We start from the raw sequence: 21,904 nt of genomic DNA, 5'->3' as shown, positions 1-21,904 counted from the left end.
GCGACTCACAGACCTGCCCCTTTACCCTCTGCATAAAAACACAAACGCACCACTGAGAGACTATAACACGTTTTATTGACAGATAAACAATAAGCCACAGAGCTGACAGAAATGTAAATAGGCTACATCTGCTTTAGCGATATGATCCGTTGAATTGAAATGTTCAGGGCGTGTTGTTCTCTGAACAGAAATGTGACTGCAGGCTTAGCAGCACAGTTACGCAAGTAATTCAAGAGAAAAGAACCAGTGGTTACAAAAATATCAAAATATTAACTTTGCATAAGAAAGTGCTTTAGTAATACAAATACAAAACATACACTCAGCGATTAGCTGCAACATATTTGTTTTTTGGCTACAAAACCATCAAACCAAGTGCCACATTATACAACACATTAACATGTTTCTGATGCAGTGATATATTGCACTGGGGTGAGGTACAGTCAAACAGCTAGCTGAGGGATGGACACGCTCATTTAAAGGTAAAATATAAAATAAAATAGCATCTTTTGTGGTCATTTGTGGGAAAAGGCCTTCCTGTCAGCGACAGTCATACAGCCATATACAATTTCTTTAAGCTTTAATTGATAAAACATATCTGATATATTTAGTTATGGCATTTCAAAATCTATTTTTACAGCTGGCAGCATTGAAAGTGCTTTCAATGGAGTCCTATTTGTTCTAGCATACTTTTAACAAGTTTGACATACATTGTTCCTGGGCCAGCAGGAACCGGTGTTCTCAGTCTTGCACTTAGAGAAGCACAGGAAACCGTGAAGTGCTAGCTACATACTGAAAATCTTCCTCGCTATATTCAAATGCAACGAAAGTGGTCATTATTTTGAAAGTTGCAGAGTGAATGAAATGCAGAGAGAAATTTTCATGGCACACAAATAAACTAGTTAATATTTATTTTGGTCAAAATGGCACCCTGGTAACCCTGGAGCTGTTTCAGTTCCCCCAGGGATTTTGGCCATAACCGCAAGTCTAAGACACATAAGGAGTATTTAAAAAAAACAACAACAACTCCAGAATATTACTTTAAATTCAGCAGGCTCGTATGATACAGTTAGGTATCTCCCAAAACTACTTGAAATGCTCAACAATCTCCCTTTTTCATTGAGATTCACAAAGCCAGACTGATATTCTGACCCCTAAGAGGCAGACTGCTTTTTCCCTGATCCAGATACTGAAGGAGTGTGGCAGCTGCTGCTGTTTGGATCATCTGGCCAAGTTCTGACGTATTGTGAATGTTGATTGTGAAGTTGCTTCACTTGCGTCGACTGAAAATGCTCTTCTTACTGGAGCTCTTGTCTGCAGTGCTGAGGCCGATGAGGAGCCGTGCCTTCTCATCTTCCTCCTGCTGCTGCAGGCTGTTGTCCGACTTCCCTTCAGATGATTTCCCCCGCATGTCCGAGCCTGAAGCTGGCTTCAGACGCAGCTTCTCCTTTATCATCTGAGCAGCGAGGAGCCAAAAAGGACAAGTTCATAAATACAGAACTTTTCAATGTCTGGGCAAATTTAGGTTGTTTTTGCTCCTAATCATTCTTAGTAATGGTAAATTAATGAAAACAACTGAAAGCACAGTCTGAAATGAAGGATAACTTTAAAAGGCAGAAAGAAATCTAATAGATTGATTTTAAATGATGTAGGAGGGCACATTATGTAGTGTGTAATCTTAATTCACATACTAGCCACCATACAGCTAATGTGGGTTTCAAGTAGTGAAGATCTGATTTGGAGTGGAGTCAAAGTCATAAATGTTGTGTACCTGTGCTACAAGTGCTTTCCGGCTGTCCCTCTTAACAGCCATGGCAAAGTCAAGCCACGTCCAGGTGTTGTTATGGTACTCCAAGCAGGGCAGAACCAGGTTCAGGTCTTTCCAGTCCACACTACTCTTTTCTCCCTAAAGAACGTACATTAAACATTAGTTCGACATCTAAAAATACATCAGACTGGACATAAAAAAAAAGGATTAAAGGATTATTTCTGTGTTATTAAACCTTGGTGTCAAAATGACTAGTATGTACAAAACATTTTGGAATCTATGCAGTAGATGGCTTGAGCCGGCAGCCACGAACCAGCTGCAGTGGCTTACTCGTAGGGATCCTTTCCATGATGTTGTCAGGCACCTGATATAGTATAGAGAAGAGGTCACTAATAGGCGGACCGCGGTCCGGATCCAGACCCAGCCGCTGTCCTCTCCGGACCGCCGACCTACAGCCGATTTATTATTGAGAATTACTACCTCGTGATGGAGCGTTTCTATTTTACCCCTCGCAGCTTTTGTAGCATTTACTGATGTATTTACTGACATTTTAGACGTTTTGGAAACACACACAAATTGAGGAGACGAAAGGGAAGAGAGATTTCACAAGACTTTTAATCAAGAATGTACAGATTCTTACATGTACATTCTTCCCACGGGCAGTTCAAAAGCAGAATATCTCATAGATCTCCAATGCTAGCTGGCAGGACAAACTAGAGCTCACATTTCTCACTCAACAAGAGAAAGTAGGAAAGAGGTTTATAAGAGGGAATGAAAGAGAAGAGGAAGCATTACAGCTGTTCATGTGTTGAGTGTTTAGCCTATTATAAAATTGGTTGAGACTACACTTCATGCTACATTTATTTAATTTTTTCTAAAAACTAGGCACTTTATTTTAGTTAACTTAAATTTAGAATTTATAATTAGAGTAGTTATTATTTATTATCTCTCCAGTTTGATGTGAAAACTGACTGTAAATATTCTTGAAATATTATTTGATTTGACAGTCTGTTGTTGACTAAAAACATATGTTGATACAACTATACGTTATGGTACTGAATGATAACGCAAGTTAGTTGTTTTGATGTTCCGGCCTTTGCTTCTGGAAATTTTCTCTAGCTGGACCTCTTTGAATTCTAATTGAATACCCCTGGTATAGAGTCCGTCTGTGGTAAAAATAAGCACTTTTTGTAATATACAATAAAAAATGTTTGGCCACTTGACATCTTCATCATCTTTTAAATTGATATGGCATCATTCATTTGGACCACTAGTCCAATGTTGACAGTCTTTTAGCTCTGTTTTTGGTCTCCACCAATCACTGTGGGAAACATCTGTCTCTTTAGCAGCTAGTCATTATGCCTCGTGCAGACTACACGACTTTCAGCGTCGTCCGATGGCCGTGCTGTTCACACTACACAACTTGCCGTCTTGTGAGGAAAGTCTTGAAGTCATTTTGGCGTTCACACTACGTGACTGATTGGTGACAGGGGGTCACACACTAAGCGAGCTGACAAGGACTCCGTCACCCGACGCTGGTCTTCAAACCACGTTTTATCAAGAAAACACATGTAGAATTTGACACGGGAAATGACGCGAACCTACACATGAAACAGCTGTTGTTTGTTATTATAAAGATACCAATTATAAAGACAAAGAATATGGGTGAAAGAATGGATTAGCACACGCAGGAAGCAGGGATTGTCTGAGCTACAGAGAGAGCTGGAGGGGAGTAAAAGTGTTTTGTGGTGAAAAAAGTAGCTGCCTGCTCTGCCAGCTGTTTGCTCTCATTGGCTGGATGTGGATGTCAAGTCGGCCGACTCTTCCAGATATTTGGCATGCTAGATATGTGGCATGCTAGATATCTGGCAGACGTTGGCGATGTGTCAGAAATGTGTCGGGGAGCCGTTTCGATGCGTTGTTGTGGAGTTCACATATAACAACTGGCGACCGCCGATCGACCCCCGATCACAGCCCGACGTCGCTGAGCGGCAAATCTGGCTAAAAATCGTGTAGTGTGAACTAGGCTTAACTATGTCTGTGTGTTGTCTGGTGCTGAGCAGGCGGTGTACAGTTGAGTTATTAGTGTTATCAATGAGTGGTGGTGAGAGTGAACCAGAACATTGGTTGAGGGCTATAAAAACTAAACAAACAGCTTTCTAACTCTTGTTTCTACTTTTAATATAATTATTATTCTTTATTGCATCTATTCAAAGCGCCAAGAATCCATGAACATGATGTTTTTCACATTACATTTATTCATTTAACTGACGCTTTTATCCAAAGCAACTTACAATTGCTATAATAAAATGTAAATAAATGTGCTGAAGTGTGTGCGGCAGGGCGACTGGTCCACATCTATTAACTTATGGACGCTTATTTTTATTTCCACAGAATCCCAAGGCAAAGAAAATTCCTGTGCTTCTCATTCAGGGTGATCCAATCTCACATTCCCTGACAGCTACAGTATTTCAGAGGTCTGTCAAGCACCTCTGAAAAGTTCTGAAGGACATTCAAAAGAGTTAGTGGCTTGAATGACACCTCTGAAGACTCTTCATAAGAACTTTGTTGAAGAGGATAATAAAAAATGTAAAAATCATTCAGCGTGGGTATTGAACAAACAAGCCTTAGCCTGAGAGCCCTGTGCTCTACCACTGACAACCACTGTTACATTATCCTGACTAACTTGCCGACCCCTGTATTAGACTATCCTTTTGTTGTCTTGAGATCACAAAAAAATTATCCCATTATCACGGCAAAATGGAGTAAATAAAATGTTTGAATGGAACACCGCTTACAGCTTCCGTATTTTTGATATCAAGATTTTAAGATGAATCTTTTTCAGTCTTACTTCTAATGCTTTTGCTATTCAAGCTCATTATCCATAATGATGAACAGGTATTTAATCAAAAATAACAGTCGAGTTGTGGAGCTCAGAAACAGCTGTTATGCACAAGAAACTCACCTTATAGCTGACACAGAGGGGCACTTGGGGAATCTTGATGTAGATGAAGGAGTTGTTCATAGCAGCTCGCTCCTTCATTTTGTCAATGTCATCAACCGGATGCTGCTGGGAGGAAATAAATGCAATTACATTTCTTTATTTTGTTCGTGACATCTCAGCACAAACACCCAAAAAGCATGAATACCTCTGGAGGTTTCCTGAATGACCTCCTGACCCCCGCAGTGCGGTTCAGTCCCTGGGCGACACCTTTGCTGGGGCCCATTGCACCCATGGTGTCCTCTGACGATTGCCGAGGCTTGACAGGGATACCTGTGACACAGAACACATCAGCATGGTGACCTCTAGGTGACTCTGCACCCTACACCTTATACTCCCACTGAGAGTCTCTCTCTCTCGCTCTATCTCTCACACACATCTCAAGGTCATTTCAAAGTAACACAGTTTTTAATAGCTCAGCGGGATGACATAACACAGTAATGGACTATTCAATACCGCACGCACGCACAGGAAACTATTATTGAGCAGTTAGTTGGTATTGATTACAGGCTGGTGAGAGAGATTGCAGACTTTGCTACTCAGCTTACTGCTGTCATATTGCCACTGTTGACAAAAAACATACCTGTGGTAACCAATCTGAACTTGTCTTCCTCATCAGTGACCTCCTCCTCCTCAACATTTCTTCCTGGGAAGAAAAATCCCATCATCCTTTTGAAGAACTGGTACATCAGCTGGATGGTGAGAGGCACCACGTTTACCTGATGGTGAAAATGATCATAAAAAAAAATTTAATAAAACAATTTTAATAAAACACAATCCACATGTTTCGGTAAATGTGGCTGCATGAAATGTTTTCACCTCAAAGTGTTCCTTAACAGAGATTCCTCCCACAGGGGGGCGCACTTTACTGAAGATTCGCAAAGCAAACTGGCGTCCTGACTGGCAGGGGCTCTGAGGACGAAGTACAACCTATAAAAGAAGAGGGAGTTAATTTCATTCTCAGTAACATCACAAAATAAAGCTGTAGTGAGATTTTGTGTGACACTTCTTTTTTTATGTCATTTTGAAAACAGTATACTTTGATATTCAACAGCACATTAATGATGATATGAACACAGTATGGACAACATCCATAAGGCTAAGTGAACTTGTAATGAGTCCTTGGCCACACATGCATCAATGAATGCTTGAGCGTGCATGCAACACTGAATATCAACACAGACATTATGTCTTCTCACTGTACCAGCACTGTACATACCCTCACACGCTGCACAGAAGAAACCAGGCAGAGAGTCATGAATGTGAGTAAACACTGAATTTTAATCTGTGCTAATGGTGACAATCTTCCTCTGCATAGTTCTCAAAAGGATGGTGGTCATGGATGTCTTTGCATTTTGGTTTTTATTATGGCTACAACAAACTAAAGTCAAATTAAATTAATGTTAATTTTCATTTTGTTAACTGAAAAACAAACAAAAATATAACAAAATATAAATAAAACTAATATAGCCAAATCTGATGAGAGTCAAATGTACCTTGTATGCTGCATTGGGCAGTAAGTTGTTCATTGTGAACCACCCTAACTCCAAAAGATGCTCCGCTGTGTCATCAGACTTGTTCAGCTGTGGAAAGAAAGTATAGAGTCATCAACATTTACCATCCAGTAGTGAAGTACAGTGGATGAGTCAGGGGTAAGATATGATAGAATACTGTAGTGAAAATTGTGTTTTTGTAGGTAATTTTTTTGTTTTTAGCTTCTGTTCTTTTTTGAAAAAAATGAGCAGCAATAGGCTGTTATTTATTCCTCTTCTCCTCCTCAGGTGGTTCTTGAAATACAGAATGCTGGAAAAAATCTAGAGCAAAGGCAAATAAGAGCTACAGAGGGAGGCAGGGTGAATTTTTTTGTGCAAATAGTAAAAGAGAATATGTGAGAAGACAGATGATTTAGTATATATCAGGTTCTTCATAGAGGCAACTTTTCAGCACCGCATGAAAGATAACTCTGCTGTCCTGTTTGCAGTTATGATCATCAGCCAGCTGCTTCAAACTCTAGGCTTTTGTAGTTCCTTGCTGTGCTCACCTTACTGTACATGAATCTCTGCAGCTCCAACTCAGCAATGCCAAGCTGGCCGTCCTCTTCAGTCAAACACCAGCGGGCCTGGGCAAAGTAGATCTCAGTTCTCCTCACCACACTCACATCCTCTGGGGGCTTACGAAGCTCCAGCTTGTTTGCCCGTTGCAGCTGGAAGTCCTTAAAACACCTGAACGAAAGAGGATATGTTTAGTTTTTTACCTGTGTGCCAAATCTTCTGTAAATGACTGAATGTGAACAAGTGTTGATGTGAGACCTGATGAGAATGTTGAGCTCTTCACTTTTCATCTGCATGTCATTCTTTTCCTGGTTTAGCTGGTTCTGCAGTCTTGTGTTGATCTCCATCAGTTCGTCACCGCTCAGTTCCTCTAGTTGGGACTGCAAGATGACAAAGAAAGCAAATGTTTAATGATTTATAAGAGTATTAAATTAATTTAGCATTGCACTCCTATAACATTGTCGGACTCGCAATGGACAATTAAAAAAACAATGCAGCACAACCAGAGATATCTTTGTTATTCTAGCATTTCAATTCCTGGTGCATATATTTCCAGCCGAGTTGCCGTTTGACAGTTTAGTCAGAGATTCAGGTGCGTTGTGCTAGTAGCAGCTAATGTAGACCCCAGCTGCTAGCCTCAAGCTCAGATGAGGAGCAGGCTACAGAGGTCTGGTAAACTCACTTCACTCCAGCACAGTCAGTTTTACATATTTTATATAAAGAAATAATGGTAAACTCTCAGTTTCAAATAACAGTGGCAATTTAAGGAGTGTAAAGCAGGTAAAGCACTATGTGACTCACCCTGATGTTGGAGTAAATCTGTTTCTCAAGGCGTCTAATCTGGGCAAGGTGCTGCCTGACGGCCTCCTGTAGGTGCAAGATGCTGCTGCGCTGCTCCTCAGGGTTACTAGAGATTTCCAGCTGGAAACGCACACGCTGCTTTTTCTCACTGTGCTCCTGGACACACCAAATATCCGGAAGATAAAACCCCCCCGGAATAAACAGAGATGAAACATCAGTTAAGACAAGGAAATCCTTTGTAGATTGGGGCCATTAACCTATCTGATGCTCCAGCCTACCTTGCGTCTGGGCTCCACGTGTAACAGCAGGTTGTTGACAATGTCCAGGATCATAGCATATTGAACAGGGTTAGTGGATATCTCAAGATCATGGTGAATGAGAGTGAAGGTGTCCACAGCCCCTGTTAAATCATAATATAGGTGACTTAGTGAAAATAATAATACCACCCCCCTCCACATATTTGTGGGACATATTTGTGACATTTAAAAAAGACATAGGAAGCTGCCCCTTTTATAAGAACCCAGATGCATTCTTCCTTGCAGGTTGAGGATGTAAAGTATGCAGGTAGACAGACATACCAGCCTGTTTTTTCAGCAGGTCCTCTTTCTCATGGTTATTCCTCAGCTCTGGTGGTTTGATCTGTGTGGCCACCTCTGGGTTGATGTCGTGACTGTAACTGATGTAGTGCATCCGGCAGCTACAACGTGAGATGATGCGCTGAACCTGCTGAGCCTCGTTCACCTGAGCTGGCAGGTTCCAATCTACAGACACAGAACAGAAAATGTCATTCTTAAATGAGTACAGTAAATCAGAGTCTCTTTACAGGTATACACCAAGAATACCAACAGCAGCACAATGCAAGGCATACATTTCTCAACATACAATACACACAAGGTCAATTACTTTGTGTATTCAAGGAAGTATTTTAACAGCTGTAGAGGGTGTGTGGTCAGTGTCCCACAGTGCATATCTTTTCAAAAACAAGTATGAGGTTAGTACCATGAACAATCATGTGTTTCAGAAGTAATTTACCTGTAGTGGTGCTAACCATTCCTCCCACAGCCTGGCCACTCTCCATCAGCTCCAGTACGGAGTCTAGGTTACGCTGCCTGTGCTCCTCTATGTTTTTCACCTAAACACAACAAAGGTAAAGAGTCAAAAGAAAATCAGAGCATGATAGACACTGCACACAACAGGTGAGTTACTATAATGCCTTGGTTTTGATGTTTTAGTAGCATGGTTAGTTTTTAAAACTACTGTTACAATACAATAACTTGTCCACTATTCTATTTATTCACTAAAATCATGGTATAATAAAGACACTTGGTCTGTTTTTCTTAGATTGTCAGTGTGAATTATCATTCAGTATTTTCCATCCTTTGACAATGTTTTATTAACCAATTAAGTAAAAAGTCTTAACATACAGTAGCTCTATAGGACTACACTCGTTTGTGCTCATATATGTGTTTCAGAGACCCAGAGAGAGCGCTGCGTTTACCTCCAGCCACAACTGTCTGTCCTCTTGCTCAGATGGGTTTGGCTCCATGGTAGCAAAGTACTGCATGCCATCCAGCAGACAGGTCCAGGTGGTTTTCTGTTTTAAGGTGTCGCTGTACCAGGCAGGATGGTGCTCACACTGGAGCAGCTGAGCCTTTGCTGCAGACACCAGCACACAGCCTGCTGTCTCTGTGCCGCGCAGCATCATCTGGGTAGAGCAAAGTAGAGGAGGGTTAAAGTATTTGGCCACCCAGATTATCAGCCTGCATTCATTCATCTAGGCTGTGAGACAACCTTAATTCTAAAAGATAGAAACCTTTATATAACAATGCATTTTTAGTTGATCCACACAGTTTCTAAATCAGCCTTAACTGTCGGATATTGTAGCCCATATTATTGAATTTTCTGCAGCAGAACATGAGATCCTTCAATTATGGATTTAACATGAAACCCAATAAAACTGGACTCAAAAAACTTTTACCCAACAGCGATAATAAGTAGGAATTTTTATTAACTTTGCAACATGGAAAGTCAAACAAATCTTAAAAATATAAATGTTATTATCAAGGCACCTGACAGTTGACCAACTCGATAAACCAGTTGCGATTGTAGACATCATCTGTCTGACAGGCTGCGATGCCACACAGTTGGTCGCTGACACCTGAATCCTCCTCTGAAAACACCACAAACTTGTCCGTTTCCTCAATCAGTTTCTGGAGCATCGATGTTCCTACAGAGTGAAGGAGGGAAAATGAAAAGAAAGAGGTTAGTGGATCTTGAAAGCCTCAGCTGTTTTCTTTTTCTTAGTCAAGTGTTTTCCTCACCTTCATTTTGACTTTTGTCTGCTCGACTGACGGTGGGCATAACTGGTGTGGTAGGGGCTATGGTGGGAGAGTAATTGGAAGGAGAGCGTTTGAGCTTCTTGGTCTGCAGCTGTGTGTCGATCCTCAGACCCTTCAAAGCTTCAGTGGAGAGGTTCCTCTTCAGTACAGATGCCTTTTTATAACCGTCGTACAGCCCAAAGGCTATGTTCCTGTTAGTGGTGGTCCAGGAAGCACGTAGGTCCACCAGGCGCAGTTTGTGAGTGTAAGAGGCATTAGTCTCATCTGTCTGGTTCACCTCCTGTCAGAAATATTCGAAAAGATCCCAATTATGAATGCAACCACAGTGGAAGAACAGGTTTAAACTCTAGCCGGCTCTGGGGTTATACCTCCTCCATACGGTTGCTCTGTCGCTGGTAGCTCAGGGAGGACAGGCTGAGCAGGTGAGTCTTCTTCACCTGAGCATTGATCTGGTGGTCAGCTGTCTCATCCCAGGTGGAGGCCATCAGGTGAACAGTCACCTGAGATAGTTCACTAACCATCTGAGTCACATTCCATTCAGAGATCAGCCTCCTCATCACAGTGCCAGCTGATAGACAATATACACACACAGACATACATACACATTAAAAATATTGGGAGACTAAATTAAGCCATCTGTATGAATAATTAAATTTTCTTGAATGGTGTCATGCTGACGCCTGTACCCTGTGGAATAAGTCTCTGTGCCCCTCTGGTGAAGACATGGCCTTTATTGCACTCCACTTGGATACCTCTCTGTTGGGCGAAGGAGGCCCAGTAATGCACCTGAAGGACAAACAATATGTAGAAACTTACACATGTAGTAGATATTAGGTGTAAAGAAATAAAGGGGAGGAAATTCTAGTGAATTATCTTTCAGAAATCAAGGTACATACTGGACGGTGTAAGTAACTGCAAATGCAGATTTCGTGGTAAAAACATAAAGCAGATGTTAGTGGGCTGTTGCTGGAAGGCAGCCTAGAAAAACACTCACTTGTAGTTGTGGGAAGGCGGCTGTGTAGGACATCTGTTTGTAGTGCTGACCCAGCTTCTTACGGACAGGCCTGAGGCTGTGGAAGAGCTTGCCTCTGCAGATTGGTCGAGATACACCTGTCCAGGTGGCCCAGAAGTTCTGCATCCAGCGCAGAGTGCTGCTGTATAGCAGGATTCTAGGCTGAGGTGGTTCTACATAGAAAAAAAATAAAAAATACAGTTCTCAATGGCAAAATACGTTATACTGGTTTTCCAATGCAGTGGGATTAGTATAGCTAGACAGAATATCTAACAGAGCTGCACATACCTGTGCCACAGTGCTGGTTAAGGTCCATGGTGATGGAGAGATTGAGGTTCTCAGAGCGAAAGGCTCTGTAGGAGTCATGAGGTTGTCCTGAGGTCACGTCTGCAACGTTCTCCGCACAGCAGAGCATTACAGCATGGTGGTCATGGGGGTTGCCATGGCAAAGCCATTGGAGGTCAAGGGTCATACACAAGTTGGGCAGGTGTAGAAAACAGATATCATCATACCTGATATGGACAAAAGGGACTTGTATTACTGTAGATTCTCTACAAATATAGTTAGAAGTTGCATTTAACTATTTTCACATCCACTTACTTTGATGCTGTCCTGACATTTACATCCAAGTCTCCTTTAAAAACAAACTGGCCGGGGTTCCAGTCAAAGTTCAGCTTATTCCACTCCCAGTGCAGGTTCTCTGTAGTGTTGTAAGGGTCCTGTAAGAATGCAAGATTTATATTAGATAAAGGTGAATCATTTTTGCATCTCATATCTCCGTTACCACAAGAAACTAAAACATAAAAGACTGTGAGGGTGCAGTACGTGCCATAAACATACACTCAGTGGCCACTTTATTAGGTAATTATGACCTCAATGTTACAACATATAATAAAAGTGAAAAAAACAAAACAAGAACATTATAGGCATCATAAAAGTACTTTATCGCAGAACAGTTGTATTGGACTGAATTAGATTAGATTGTACAACTGTACTGTAATAAAGAGGCCACTGAGGGTAAATGTCAAGATTTAAAGTAAATGAAATCATGATTTGCCAAAAACATAACTTTGCTAAATCTCTTCCTGCATAGATCGTCCGGAGATTCACAACAGTTTGTTGTTTTTTAGGTGTACATTGTTTTACCTCTGTAGCCAGTTGATGAAGATTGGCCTGATCAATGTCCATAACCCAGCGCCCATGCATAAGGAGACGACTTTTGTCCCACCAAGCCAAAGGAGGTGAAGGATCAACAGTAGGTTTGGTCAGCAGGTCAACGGACTGGCCAATCAAAGTCCAGGCAGGGTCCCAACATGGCCCCCACACAATAGTGTAGAGGGAGATGTTAGCTACAAAAAGAGAATATTTAATGAAAGAACTTTCAGTGTTTGAGAGAATCACAAATGTATGTAAAACAAAATAATTAAAATTTAAGTTTTTTTTCTTACTCCTATTATCTGTGTTACTATATTTTCAAATAACTAATGATACTGAAGCAAACTTTATAATTTCCTCTCTAATACTGGCCCAATACATATGACTATGTATCGTTAGGCACATGAAGGGTTTCTTCCTTTGCCGCTGCCAACTTCTGCTTCTGTTTTGGTTACATGAATGAATGCTGCACATTCAAAACACTGTGACTGGTCAGGCATAACAAATAGCTAGGTATATCCCACAACTCACATTTGAAGTCATAGTAGAACTTGAGTGGTGGCATATTCCTGTGGACCGTCACATCACCCCATGGTGGACCAAGAGGGACAACGTCTTTGCGGCGAGCCCTGGTCTGTCCATCCTGCTCTGTCCCAATCAGACGCCCTGAAAGCTCCCAGTCCCGGATCTCGAACAGGTAGCGAGGGTAATCCCGAATTCTCACTGGCACAGCGTAAAGACATCACTTATGTTTGTGTAGGTAGAAATAAGCTCAAGCGGTAAGACCTTTAATTAGATTTTATTTCCAATTTATTCTCAGAGAAATCCTGTCTCACATCTGAAATTAATGTTGTAAATTTTTCATCAACTTACCCAAATATGCATCCAGTTTAAACTTGACAGCGCGGCACCACTGGACCACCAGAGGGAGTCCATCTCTGGGGAAGGGACTGATCCTGTCGATGTCCCTCAGCTGCTCCCTCACCCTCTCTGGCCCATGAAGAGATTGATCAGCCAGGACTACTAGCTCCAAGTCTGACACAGTCCAGGTCAGCAGGGACTTCCTCATGGGTGTGTTGGCGTAGAGGCGACGTGAGCGCTGGATGTAGATCTCAATGTGCTTTTTCTCCAGTGAACTGTACAGCTCTTCAATCTTTCTGGCTGGGAGAAGTTCTCCATGCTGCTTGCGCAGATCTGCCACCTTCTTATCTAGAAGCTGAAGACGCTTTGCACTTTCCTTACTCTCGTCCTTCATTAGCTCGTAATTGTCTCGCAGCTTGATTTCAAAGACGTCGTCAAGGAACACGAATGAAAACTGGCTGATTTTGAACACGAGATCAGGAGGCAGACGTTGGACAGTAGTGGCTTGGCTTGCGGCTTGATGCAGAGTCTTTAGCCACTTCTGCACACTGATGGCCATGTCAAAGGTTTTTGAGAAATTGTACTGGTAGGGGAACTCGACAGCCAGGGAGGGGCAAGTGAGGACCCAGACACAATTGTGAGGAGTGGTAAGGAAGGGGAAGGTGTCTCTGTGCATCTGCATCTCAGACAGCTCTGCGTGTGTTTGAACATCTAGATCGTTAAAGGACACGATGTTGTTGCCATCAAAGTTGAAGATCACGGAAGGAGAACGTATGTGTATGGAACCAGTGTGCTTGGAGACTGACAGCGCTTCTGTGTGCAGGAGAATATAGTTCTGCTCACTAACATGGGCTGTTAAACGAGTGCAGCCCAGTTCAACACGAACACACAGCCCCCTACTGTGGATGGGTTGACTCTCAGTAGGTTTGACTAGACTGTCCTCTCCTTTCTCTCTGCACAGCATACGCCAACAAGCCTGAGCTTCAGTCAAGTGCTGATATAAGATCATGTGGTCCGCTGGGGTCCATTCAACAGTGAGCTCTTCTTCACATCGAACCTGATTAAGACACAAAAGGTATGAATATTGACAAAGAAATTCATTCAGTCTGGAGAAATAAAACTGATTGAGATATGATTACCTGTAAGGTGTGGGTAGTGATATGGTAGGAAAAGGCTATTGCGGTGAGTTTGAGCACAGGGTTGGGGGTTTGGGAGGCGGGGCAACATGATTCCATGTTTTCTGTGAGTGTTTTGATCGCCAACAAGCTAACACCTTGAAGAGACACAGTGGAGTTCTCTGCAGAGCTCAGGAGTCCAATAGTGTCCATCCGCAAAGACACGGCTCCTAAAGAGAACACGAGTAAAAAACAAAAGGGATGATAATTAAAGGTGATGATAAACTGCCACTGCAGAAACCTTTGTGTATCCTGTAATCTTTGGTGCCACAAGATAATGAAGATGCAGTGGGGCATTTGTAAGAAGAAGGCCTGTTTACTTATTCTCTTTGGGTCAGCTTGAAAAATGTATTGCTGCAATACTTTTTGCCATTCTTTGCTCTGACTAATGTATTTGTCATCATTGTTAATGATGAATTACAACATAGAGGGTTAGGGCTGCAACCAACAATTATTTTCATTATCAATTATTTGATTTGAATTGTTTGTTTTCTAGATTGTTTGATGTTTAAAATGTCAGAAAATTGTGAAAAATATTAAAAAAGATCACAATTTACTTGCTTGTTTTGTTCAACCAGCAGGCCAAAACCCAAAGAGCTTCCATTTACTGTCACATAAGACAAAGGAAAAGAGCAACTGCTTGGTAATGTTTGAAATTTCTGCTTAAAAAGTGACTTACATGATTAATAATTTATCAAAATAGTTGCAGATGAATTTTCTGTCGAACCACCACTCTTCCACCAGCAACATTCTTAAAAGGAGCTGCATGTGACATTCCCTGCCACTAAATGTTGTGACAGAGCACCAGCAACTCTGGCCAAAACAAACGGGGGGGGGGGGGGGGGGGGGGGGTTCGGCAAACCAGACTCAATTGAGAAAAACTGTAACCTCGCAGCTCATTAAAAAAATAATAATAAAAAGGACTCACTAAAACCGTCTTTTATTAGTCTCTCCACTGTCAAAAATCACCAACTATGGTTAGGTCGAAATCCTTAACCCTTATTCACAGACTTAGATGTGAAAAGATGTTTTTGCCACTGACTCAGATTGCTATTCTAAGCGTCTAAAAACAATATGGATGGGATCCCTACAGAGACAGACCTTTTTGTTAAAACAGAAACAGCCGTTATATCGCTCTTGCTCCAAGACTCCATTGATCAAAACAATAATAGCTCACTCATCATCTTAAAACATACGTCATTCAAACTGGACAGAAACAAAATTAAAGCCACCAAAGCGGTCTTTTCACTGTTCCAACAAACACCAACTCTGCTTTGGTCAAAATAAATCCTTAATTCACTGAGTTAGATGAGAAAAGAACCTGCCACATATCGCTCTCCTCAAAACCAGCAGGTTCACAACGACAAACTCACCCAGACCAGCTACCAAAACAAAAAACAGAGAAGCTCGGATGATAACACACATGGAGGGAGTGCAATGTCATACTCTACTCAGGACTCCATTACTCCACTATTTCTTTACATAACAAATATACAGAACCTTTATACATTCTGAAATAACTTACCTGCCAGACTAGACAGTGTGAACACATTAACATCCTCCAGACAACAGTCCAGTTTAAACAGCAGGTGTAGCTGTGAAGAGGGGATGGGTTGGACAGTATCGTCACTAGGGGGAGACACTGAGGCCACATCTAACAGCTGTGGCTCCAGGTCATGAGGAACACAGATGAGGGACAGCAGGCGAGACAGACACAGTGCACAAGTCTCTGAAAGCTCCACTTGAAGCCCTTTCAGACTGGACTCCACGCACAAACTCTGAGAATGGCTACTCGACTCCATCTGGGGTCTGTTGAAACTGCCCTGGAGGGATGAAATCAAAAGTACATGAACGTTAGCAATAGAGTATGGGAGTAAATCCACTGACTAAAAAACTTACTAAACATTAAAACTAATTTCAACTGGAAACAGCATGTTCTGAGTTAACATTCTGATCTAATTTGTGGTTGGAAATACTGGGGGATTCAGAGAGTCTATCTATTACAAAAGTCATGCAAAGACAAGAATTACAGGGGGGAAAAAGGCAAAAAAGACTCTTTGTGGAAGGATATTAATATTCAAAAAATGTGAAAATTAATCTTTGCATTATTATACATACAGCAAGTTTCTAAACGCTCCTTAATAATTTGTCCTCCTACCTGAAGACTGAGCGTGTCTAAAATTAGCGCTTCTCCCCACACATGTTTACCAGGAGGGTGGGGTGCTTGTTGGATATGAGAACCCTGACCCACTCTCCACCAGAAGTTGTCCAGGGACAGCGCAGCACGCTGATGCACATTCTGGGACTCTGGGCTCTCTGTGTCAGCTTTATAGTCAAGAAGATGCTGCAGTTCTACAAATACAGGAAGCACAAGTCATCATGAAATGTTATTTTGAGGAAATACAGCATTGTGATTGAAGCTGTTCTCCAAAAGAAAAAAGTACTATAAGACAAGTGGAAAGGTGTACAAGTTAATGTGTAACGTTTAAAGGGCACTCTAAAAAAAGACCTTATCTAATCTAGTTTGGCATGTTTGAAAAAGGTTGACCTGAAAAATGGCTACAAAATAAAAACCTTTTTGATTTACTGAAGGAAAAATTGGTTTTAACAAAAGTACAGGACTTGCACATGATGTAAAGTAACAACATTAAGTGTTGTTGCTTACCACAGGGTGTTGAGGTTACACTTAAACGCAACAACGCCCTCATTTTGCTAAGTAGCAATAACATCATATGACATTCACCTGCCTTTCTGTGTGTGTGTGTGTGAAAGCATGTGCAGCATGTGAAAGACCTACAGTACCTGCGCTGGCAGAGATGAAGCCTAGAGCAAAAGGCGTTGTATCTCCCAGCTGAACAGACACATTAACGTTTGACACAGCAGAGGTGATCATCACGGGAGCATCGAAGTGAGGGAGGCGCCTGAGGAAAAGGAGGTTGGGCAAATAATCTAACGGACTACATAATACAATAACATCATGGAAAAACACAATACGGAATGAGTGATGTGCAAACACAGACATGAATAAGAAAGAGAAGACAGTAAAAGGTATTAGATTGTTATTTACACTGCATTGGGAGATTTTAAGAAAAGTGAAGACTTCACAGAGTGAACACACATCCAATTATTTCAGTAAACTTTTAGAGATATGATAAACACACAGCAATCCAAACCTTCAAGTTTTACCTTTTTTTTTTTTTACCTTTACCAAGCTTACCTTTTTCTATGTGCTGCCTTCCTGTGGATTAGCTGTTCCCATGGAAATAGGTTTAGCCAATGGGAAAACTCCTGGTGACGGTAGTGGATAATGCAAGTGCTGACTGTGAAGGACCCTGAGATGTCAACAGATGTAACCTCCATGTAGAAAAACACAAGAGACAAAGTCAAAATAATGTCAAATATGATTCATAGATTTAAGAAACTCTTGCTCTTGTGATGTGACCATTGAGCATCTTCCTCACCTGCAGGGCTGTCTTGAGAGTGTTCACACAAAGGATCCTTTGCCTGCTTTGTGAGAGGAGTAGTCCATCTGCCAATATATTTTAAAAAAGAAACAAGAACATGTTATTCATAACTTTTTTCCTTCATCCAACTCTCTCTGCATTGCGTCTGGCACCCAGCTGTCCACTTACCCTCTAGAAGGAGCTCCAGGCTGCTCTGGGGAAAGCTCAGCCCAGGAGTGAAGCTTTTAAGAGGAAGCTGCTCACTGTCACGTCTGTAGCAGACCTTTAAAGATTTCAGAGTCCAGTTGAGGTGTCTATATAGACAGAACAAAAAAAAAAAAAAGTCATAAAATATTTAAATCTATAAGTAATTCAATAGGGAATTAAATTGTGCTAAACAACAATTATATGCAGTTGATGGTAAAATGAGTACTCACTTTTTCTGGCTGTGCATGGACAGGGTTACATTTGTATTATCAAATTCCACATTGACCTTGTGGGGAATCAGCTGATGAAACCGTTCCACAGTCTCAGTCTGGATGAATTCAATGGTTTCACACTCTGAAAGGGAACAGTATTAAATCATAATATTATGTCAGGTATTATCAAAAGTATAAAGAAAGCCACATAGCTAAATAGCCTCTACAATTCTCATTCACATTTTTATTTAATAAACATTTTTTTTTGACATTGTGCATATGCCACCTGATATGAGCCAATGGCGACTTGCAGTATTCGGCAATGTGCATCTTGTCTAGGTCTCCTCTATAGCAAATGTATTCCATTTAACATTTTAACTGCCTGTACAGGCTGGTTATGAATGTCACAATGCCTATAAACAAAAAGCACCTGGATGGTCAAAAGTTAAAACACTAACAGCACCGCTTTCATGCTTTGTTTTCTAATGATCTAAAAATCTGTTTTGCATGGAAATGCATGGAGTGAGCTAATGTGTCATTTCCTCTTTTTCCCCTTCTGGCTGTTAGTGTGTATTTTTATAGGCAAAATTGCTATGCTATGCTACTTTTAACAATAAGTTACTTTTCTTATTCAGTGAATAATGATCCAGAAGGCCTGCAGATATATAAAGAAATAATGAAAATAGTTTTTTAAACAATTGTATAACTTATGCTGTATTTGACTGGGAAAGTTAAACTTTCTATATTTATCATTAAGTATGTGGACATTTCAAGCACCTACAGAGGTGAATAAAGTGCTATGATATGACCTTGTCCTCATTTTCTTGCTGGTTAGCAGATCAGCAAAAAATATCACAGGCAATGATAGAAAATCCAAGCATTTTAGAATATGCTTTAGAATATTTAGAGTACATGTTGTACTTCATATTATAAAACACAACATGTACTCTACTCCAACTCATACATTCAATCAAGCAACATCTTGATTAGGTGTTACATGAAATGTGCTGCTGTTTTGATGTCTTTGTAAATTTACAACAACAAAGCCTGATGTCCTCTATTGTTCGAACATCTTGGCAAGGTGGAATTGATTAATACAACGATCGTTTTGACATTTCAGAGATTATACTTATACTGATATAATTAATGTTTGCTCACCAGAGACATCGCAAACGCTCTCTTTAGGGGATGAGGGCAGCAGGAGTTGGCTCAGAAACAGCCCCTCATGCAGTTCTGCTATGAGAGTCCTCACACTCAGGGACAGACAGCCTGGCTTCATCTCTGGTAGGCTCACATATCCGGACAGCAGCAGGCTCAGGGCCACTTCAGCCAAACATATATCCTACAACACAGAGCACACCAGTCACACACATTCAATCATAAGTTTCTATTTCAGTGAAAATAGAAGAACTTACCAATTGACTGCTTTTAAGCACTTTACTGCTAAGTTGCCCGACGGAGAAGTCCCACGCCAGCCTGTAATAAAAGTAAAAAAATGATAACCATGTAGCATGATCCTTGGTTGGAATTTTTTCTTTACTATTAAATTCAATAGCTAAATCAGATCAAAAGGCAGACAGAAATAACAAAAAGAGAGTATGAACAGTATAGTTACCTTTTACTCTGGTGGTCAAGTAACAAGGTGATGCCTGTAATGGTCATGTGCCATAGAGACTCTGACAGTGCTATGTTCAGCACCATCACATTGATGGAGCTGATGTGGAAGGACAGCAGCTGAAAACAGAAGATAGGAAGTGAGATATTGTCTTCAAAATCAGGTTGGCAAATGATTGACCTACAGCAAGGCAACATACTTGTGACAGAAGGCGTAGCGTTGTGGGGCTGACCAACATCTTCCCTGACTTTTTCCCATGACTCTTCTTCACCAAAGGTCTGAGTGATGCTTGCAAGTCAAGCCTAACTCTGGTTTCGCCAACACACAATGCCAGGTATCTCCTAAAATACAAACACGCAGTAGACGTTTCAAATAAAAGAATTAAGCATTTTCATAAGGGTTTAGCATCTATAACTGATTTACTGAGAGACTTAATATCAAACTATCGGACGGACAAAATAAAAAGGTGACAACTTACGGCAAATCCTTGTTTAGAAGTTTACTTGAAATCCATATTCTGTCAATTTCCTGTCATAAAGAAAGCCCCTGTTATGTACAATTATTATCATTATTGATTGATCTTTTTAGTTGTTTGGTCCATAAAATGTCAGATTGTCAAACTGTAAAAAATGTTGATCAGTGTTTCCCAAAGCCCAAGATGACATTCTTAAATGTCTTGATTTTTGTCGACAACCCAAAGATATTCAGTTTACTATCATAGAAGACTAAGGAAACCAGAAAATATTCACATTTAAGAAGCTGAAATCAGAGAGTGAAAGAATTTTAAGATTTACTCAAAATGATTAATCAATTATCAAAATAGTTGGCAATTACTTTAATAATCGTTGAAGCTCTACTGTGATGGTATAATAAGTCCAAACAGTACCCTTGATGTATTTAGGGATAATGGAGAAACGACATAAAATGTGTTTTGGCTAAGCCAAACATGTCCCATGATATGGGAGCAGTCACACTGAATGAGCTCACTAAATAAATGTCATGTAAACACAGTGTGTCTTACCAGGGTGTGCTGGGGGTGAAACTGGATACTAACTCCTTGGACAGAAAAAAGCCCTACTGATTTGATCTTTAGATCAGCATTCAGTGCAGTCTGGAAGAGGCGCACAGCCAGGGTGCATATAAGCCACCTAGGAGCAAAAGAAAAACAGAGATCTTTTATGTAAAATCAAGGACAAGAAACATCTGGGTTATATCTTATCAGCAGTGTTAGATTAAACTAAATCAGTGATGCTTATAGAGTGTCATTGGCAATTACAGATATAGTGCAGAAACCAACACGTCTTACCTGAAAATGACACATAACAAAACAATCCCAAGCACAAGAATTAGAAGGAAGAATATCAGCAAGAGAGACATTGTGTCCCAAGTTGTTCACACCCTAATCTTGGACATGGGTCTGGCTGCTCCTCTATCAGCCACTGTCAAAGAGGAAGAGATGCACTTCAGCTTAACACACCTTACATTAAGAAGCTTAATTACAGATAGGTGCTAGCTAATCAGTAACTTGCCTAACACTGTCACTAGCGCGAATACAACATTTGCTATGCAAATCCGCCATGCAAATCCATATACGTTAGTTGAGTGTAGTTCAGCTAAAGGTAACAGCTAGCCTCACAGTGCTAACATTGCTAATTAACTACTGTGTAGTTAACGTTACAGCACGCAGCTAAAGTTTATCACTCGACAGTGTGTAAACATTTAACGTTAACGTTACCTAAACTCAGTCCTTGTTCACCACGCACCATTGGCAAAACAGCGACTCATTGCCAAGGAGCAGCAGCGTTAGCGCAAACTAACCCAACATGAAATAGTTAAAGATATTTGCCGCCGCGTCATCTAAACATCAGTAGCAAATCTGTGCTACCATTGTAGCAAGCTAACGCTACGGCTAACTTAGCATAGCTGCAAAACTGCTACAAAACTTAGCATTATTTTAGATAACTAAGTTACTGTGGCGTTAGATGTCTCGGTTAGATATCAAGCTTAGCGTTACTTACCCTGACATATTCAGAGTATTGGGTTTGTGTTTCACAGGATAATGCTGCAAAGAGCAGTTTCATTGGACAGTTAACTCTGCTCAGACAGAGTAAACACTCCGGCTCTGTTCTGGTCCGCCCCGCTCAGCTGGCAGCTCATTTGACATGCAGCCGAGAGCCGTGACTAGTGGCTGTACACCACCACCAATACTGTTACAGCAAATATTAACTTTTAACTATGTAGTCAGACATTAAGCTTAAGTCGTACAT

General features: G+C 41.0%; 1 protein-coding gene across 3 annotated transcripts; it reads right to left on the bottom strand.

The window, feature by feature from the left end:
* Positions 1 to 53: 53 nt before the first annotated feature.
* LOC123986004 (protein KIAA0100-like) lies at positions 54 to 21,809 on the bottom strand. Of its 3 annotated transcripts, none has more exons than XM_046074043.1 (40): positions 21,656 to 21,809; positions 20,944 to 21,076; positions 20,659 to 20,785; positions 20,116 to 20,165; positions 19,837 to 19,978; positions 19,638 to 19,756; positions 19,438 to 19,498; positions 19,181 to 19,364; positions 18,041 to 18,164; positions 17,793 to 17,917; positions 17,622 to 17,689; positions 17,378 to 17,514; positions 16,963 to 17,081; positions 16,319 to 16,512; positions 15,686 to 15,983; positions 14,125 to 14,330; positions 12,998 to 14,042; positions 12,656 to 12,847; positions 12,116 to 12,318; positions 11,570 to 11,688; positions 11,258 to 11,481; positions 10,952 to 11,142; positions 10,644 to 10,743; positions 10,326 to 10,525; positions 9,940 to 10,237; positions 9,688 to 9,845; positions 9,117 to 9,323; positions 8,651 to 8,750; positions 8,197 to 8,379; positions 7,897 to 8,018; positions 7,619 to 7,774; positions 7,076 to 7,197; positions 6,808 to 6,988; positions 6,263 to 6,349; positions 5,586 to 5,696; positions 5,350 to 5,485; positions 4,915 to 5,039; positions 4,731 to 4,835; positions 1,769 to 1,903; positions 54 to 1,453 (listed from the first exon to the last, which is right to left on the bottom strand). In XM_046074043.1, exons 2-40 carry the CDS (start codon positions 21,012 to 21,014, stop codon positions 1,268 to 1,270), a joined length of 6,711 nt encoding a protein of 2,236 aa, XP_045929999.1. In that variant the 5' UTR covers positions 21,015 to 21,076; positions 21,656 to 21,809; the 3' UTR covers positions 54 to 1,267. The 3 variants fall into 3 exon arrangements, with proteins under 3 accessions (XP_045929999.1, XP_045930001.1, XP_045930000.1); XM_046074045.1 differs by having other exon boundaries at positions 4,731 to 4,832; XM_046074044.1 differs by lacking the exon at positions 21,656 to 21,809 and adding an exon at positions 21,373 to 21,509.
* Between the last annotated feature and the right edge of the window lie 95 nt (positions 21,810 to 21,904).

The sequence above is a fragment of the Micropterus dolomieu genome, linkage group LG17, assembly GCF_021292245.1.
Source record: "Micropterus dolomieu isolate WLL.071019.BEF.003 ecotype Adirondacks linkage group LG17, ASM2129224v1, whole genome shotgun sequence".
NCBI classification, from domain to species: domain Eukaryota; kingdom Metazoa; phylum Chordata; class Actinopteri; order Centrarchiformes; family Centrarchidae; genus Micropterus; species Micropterus dolomieu.
Note: the sequence above shows the minus strand (reverse complement) of the source record. Positions and strands in the feature narration are given on the sequence as shown.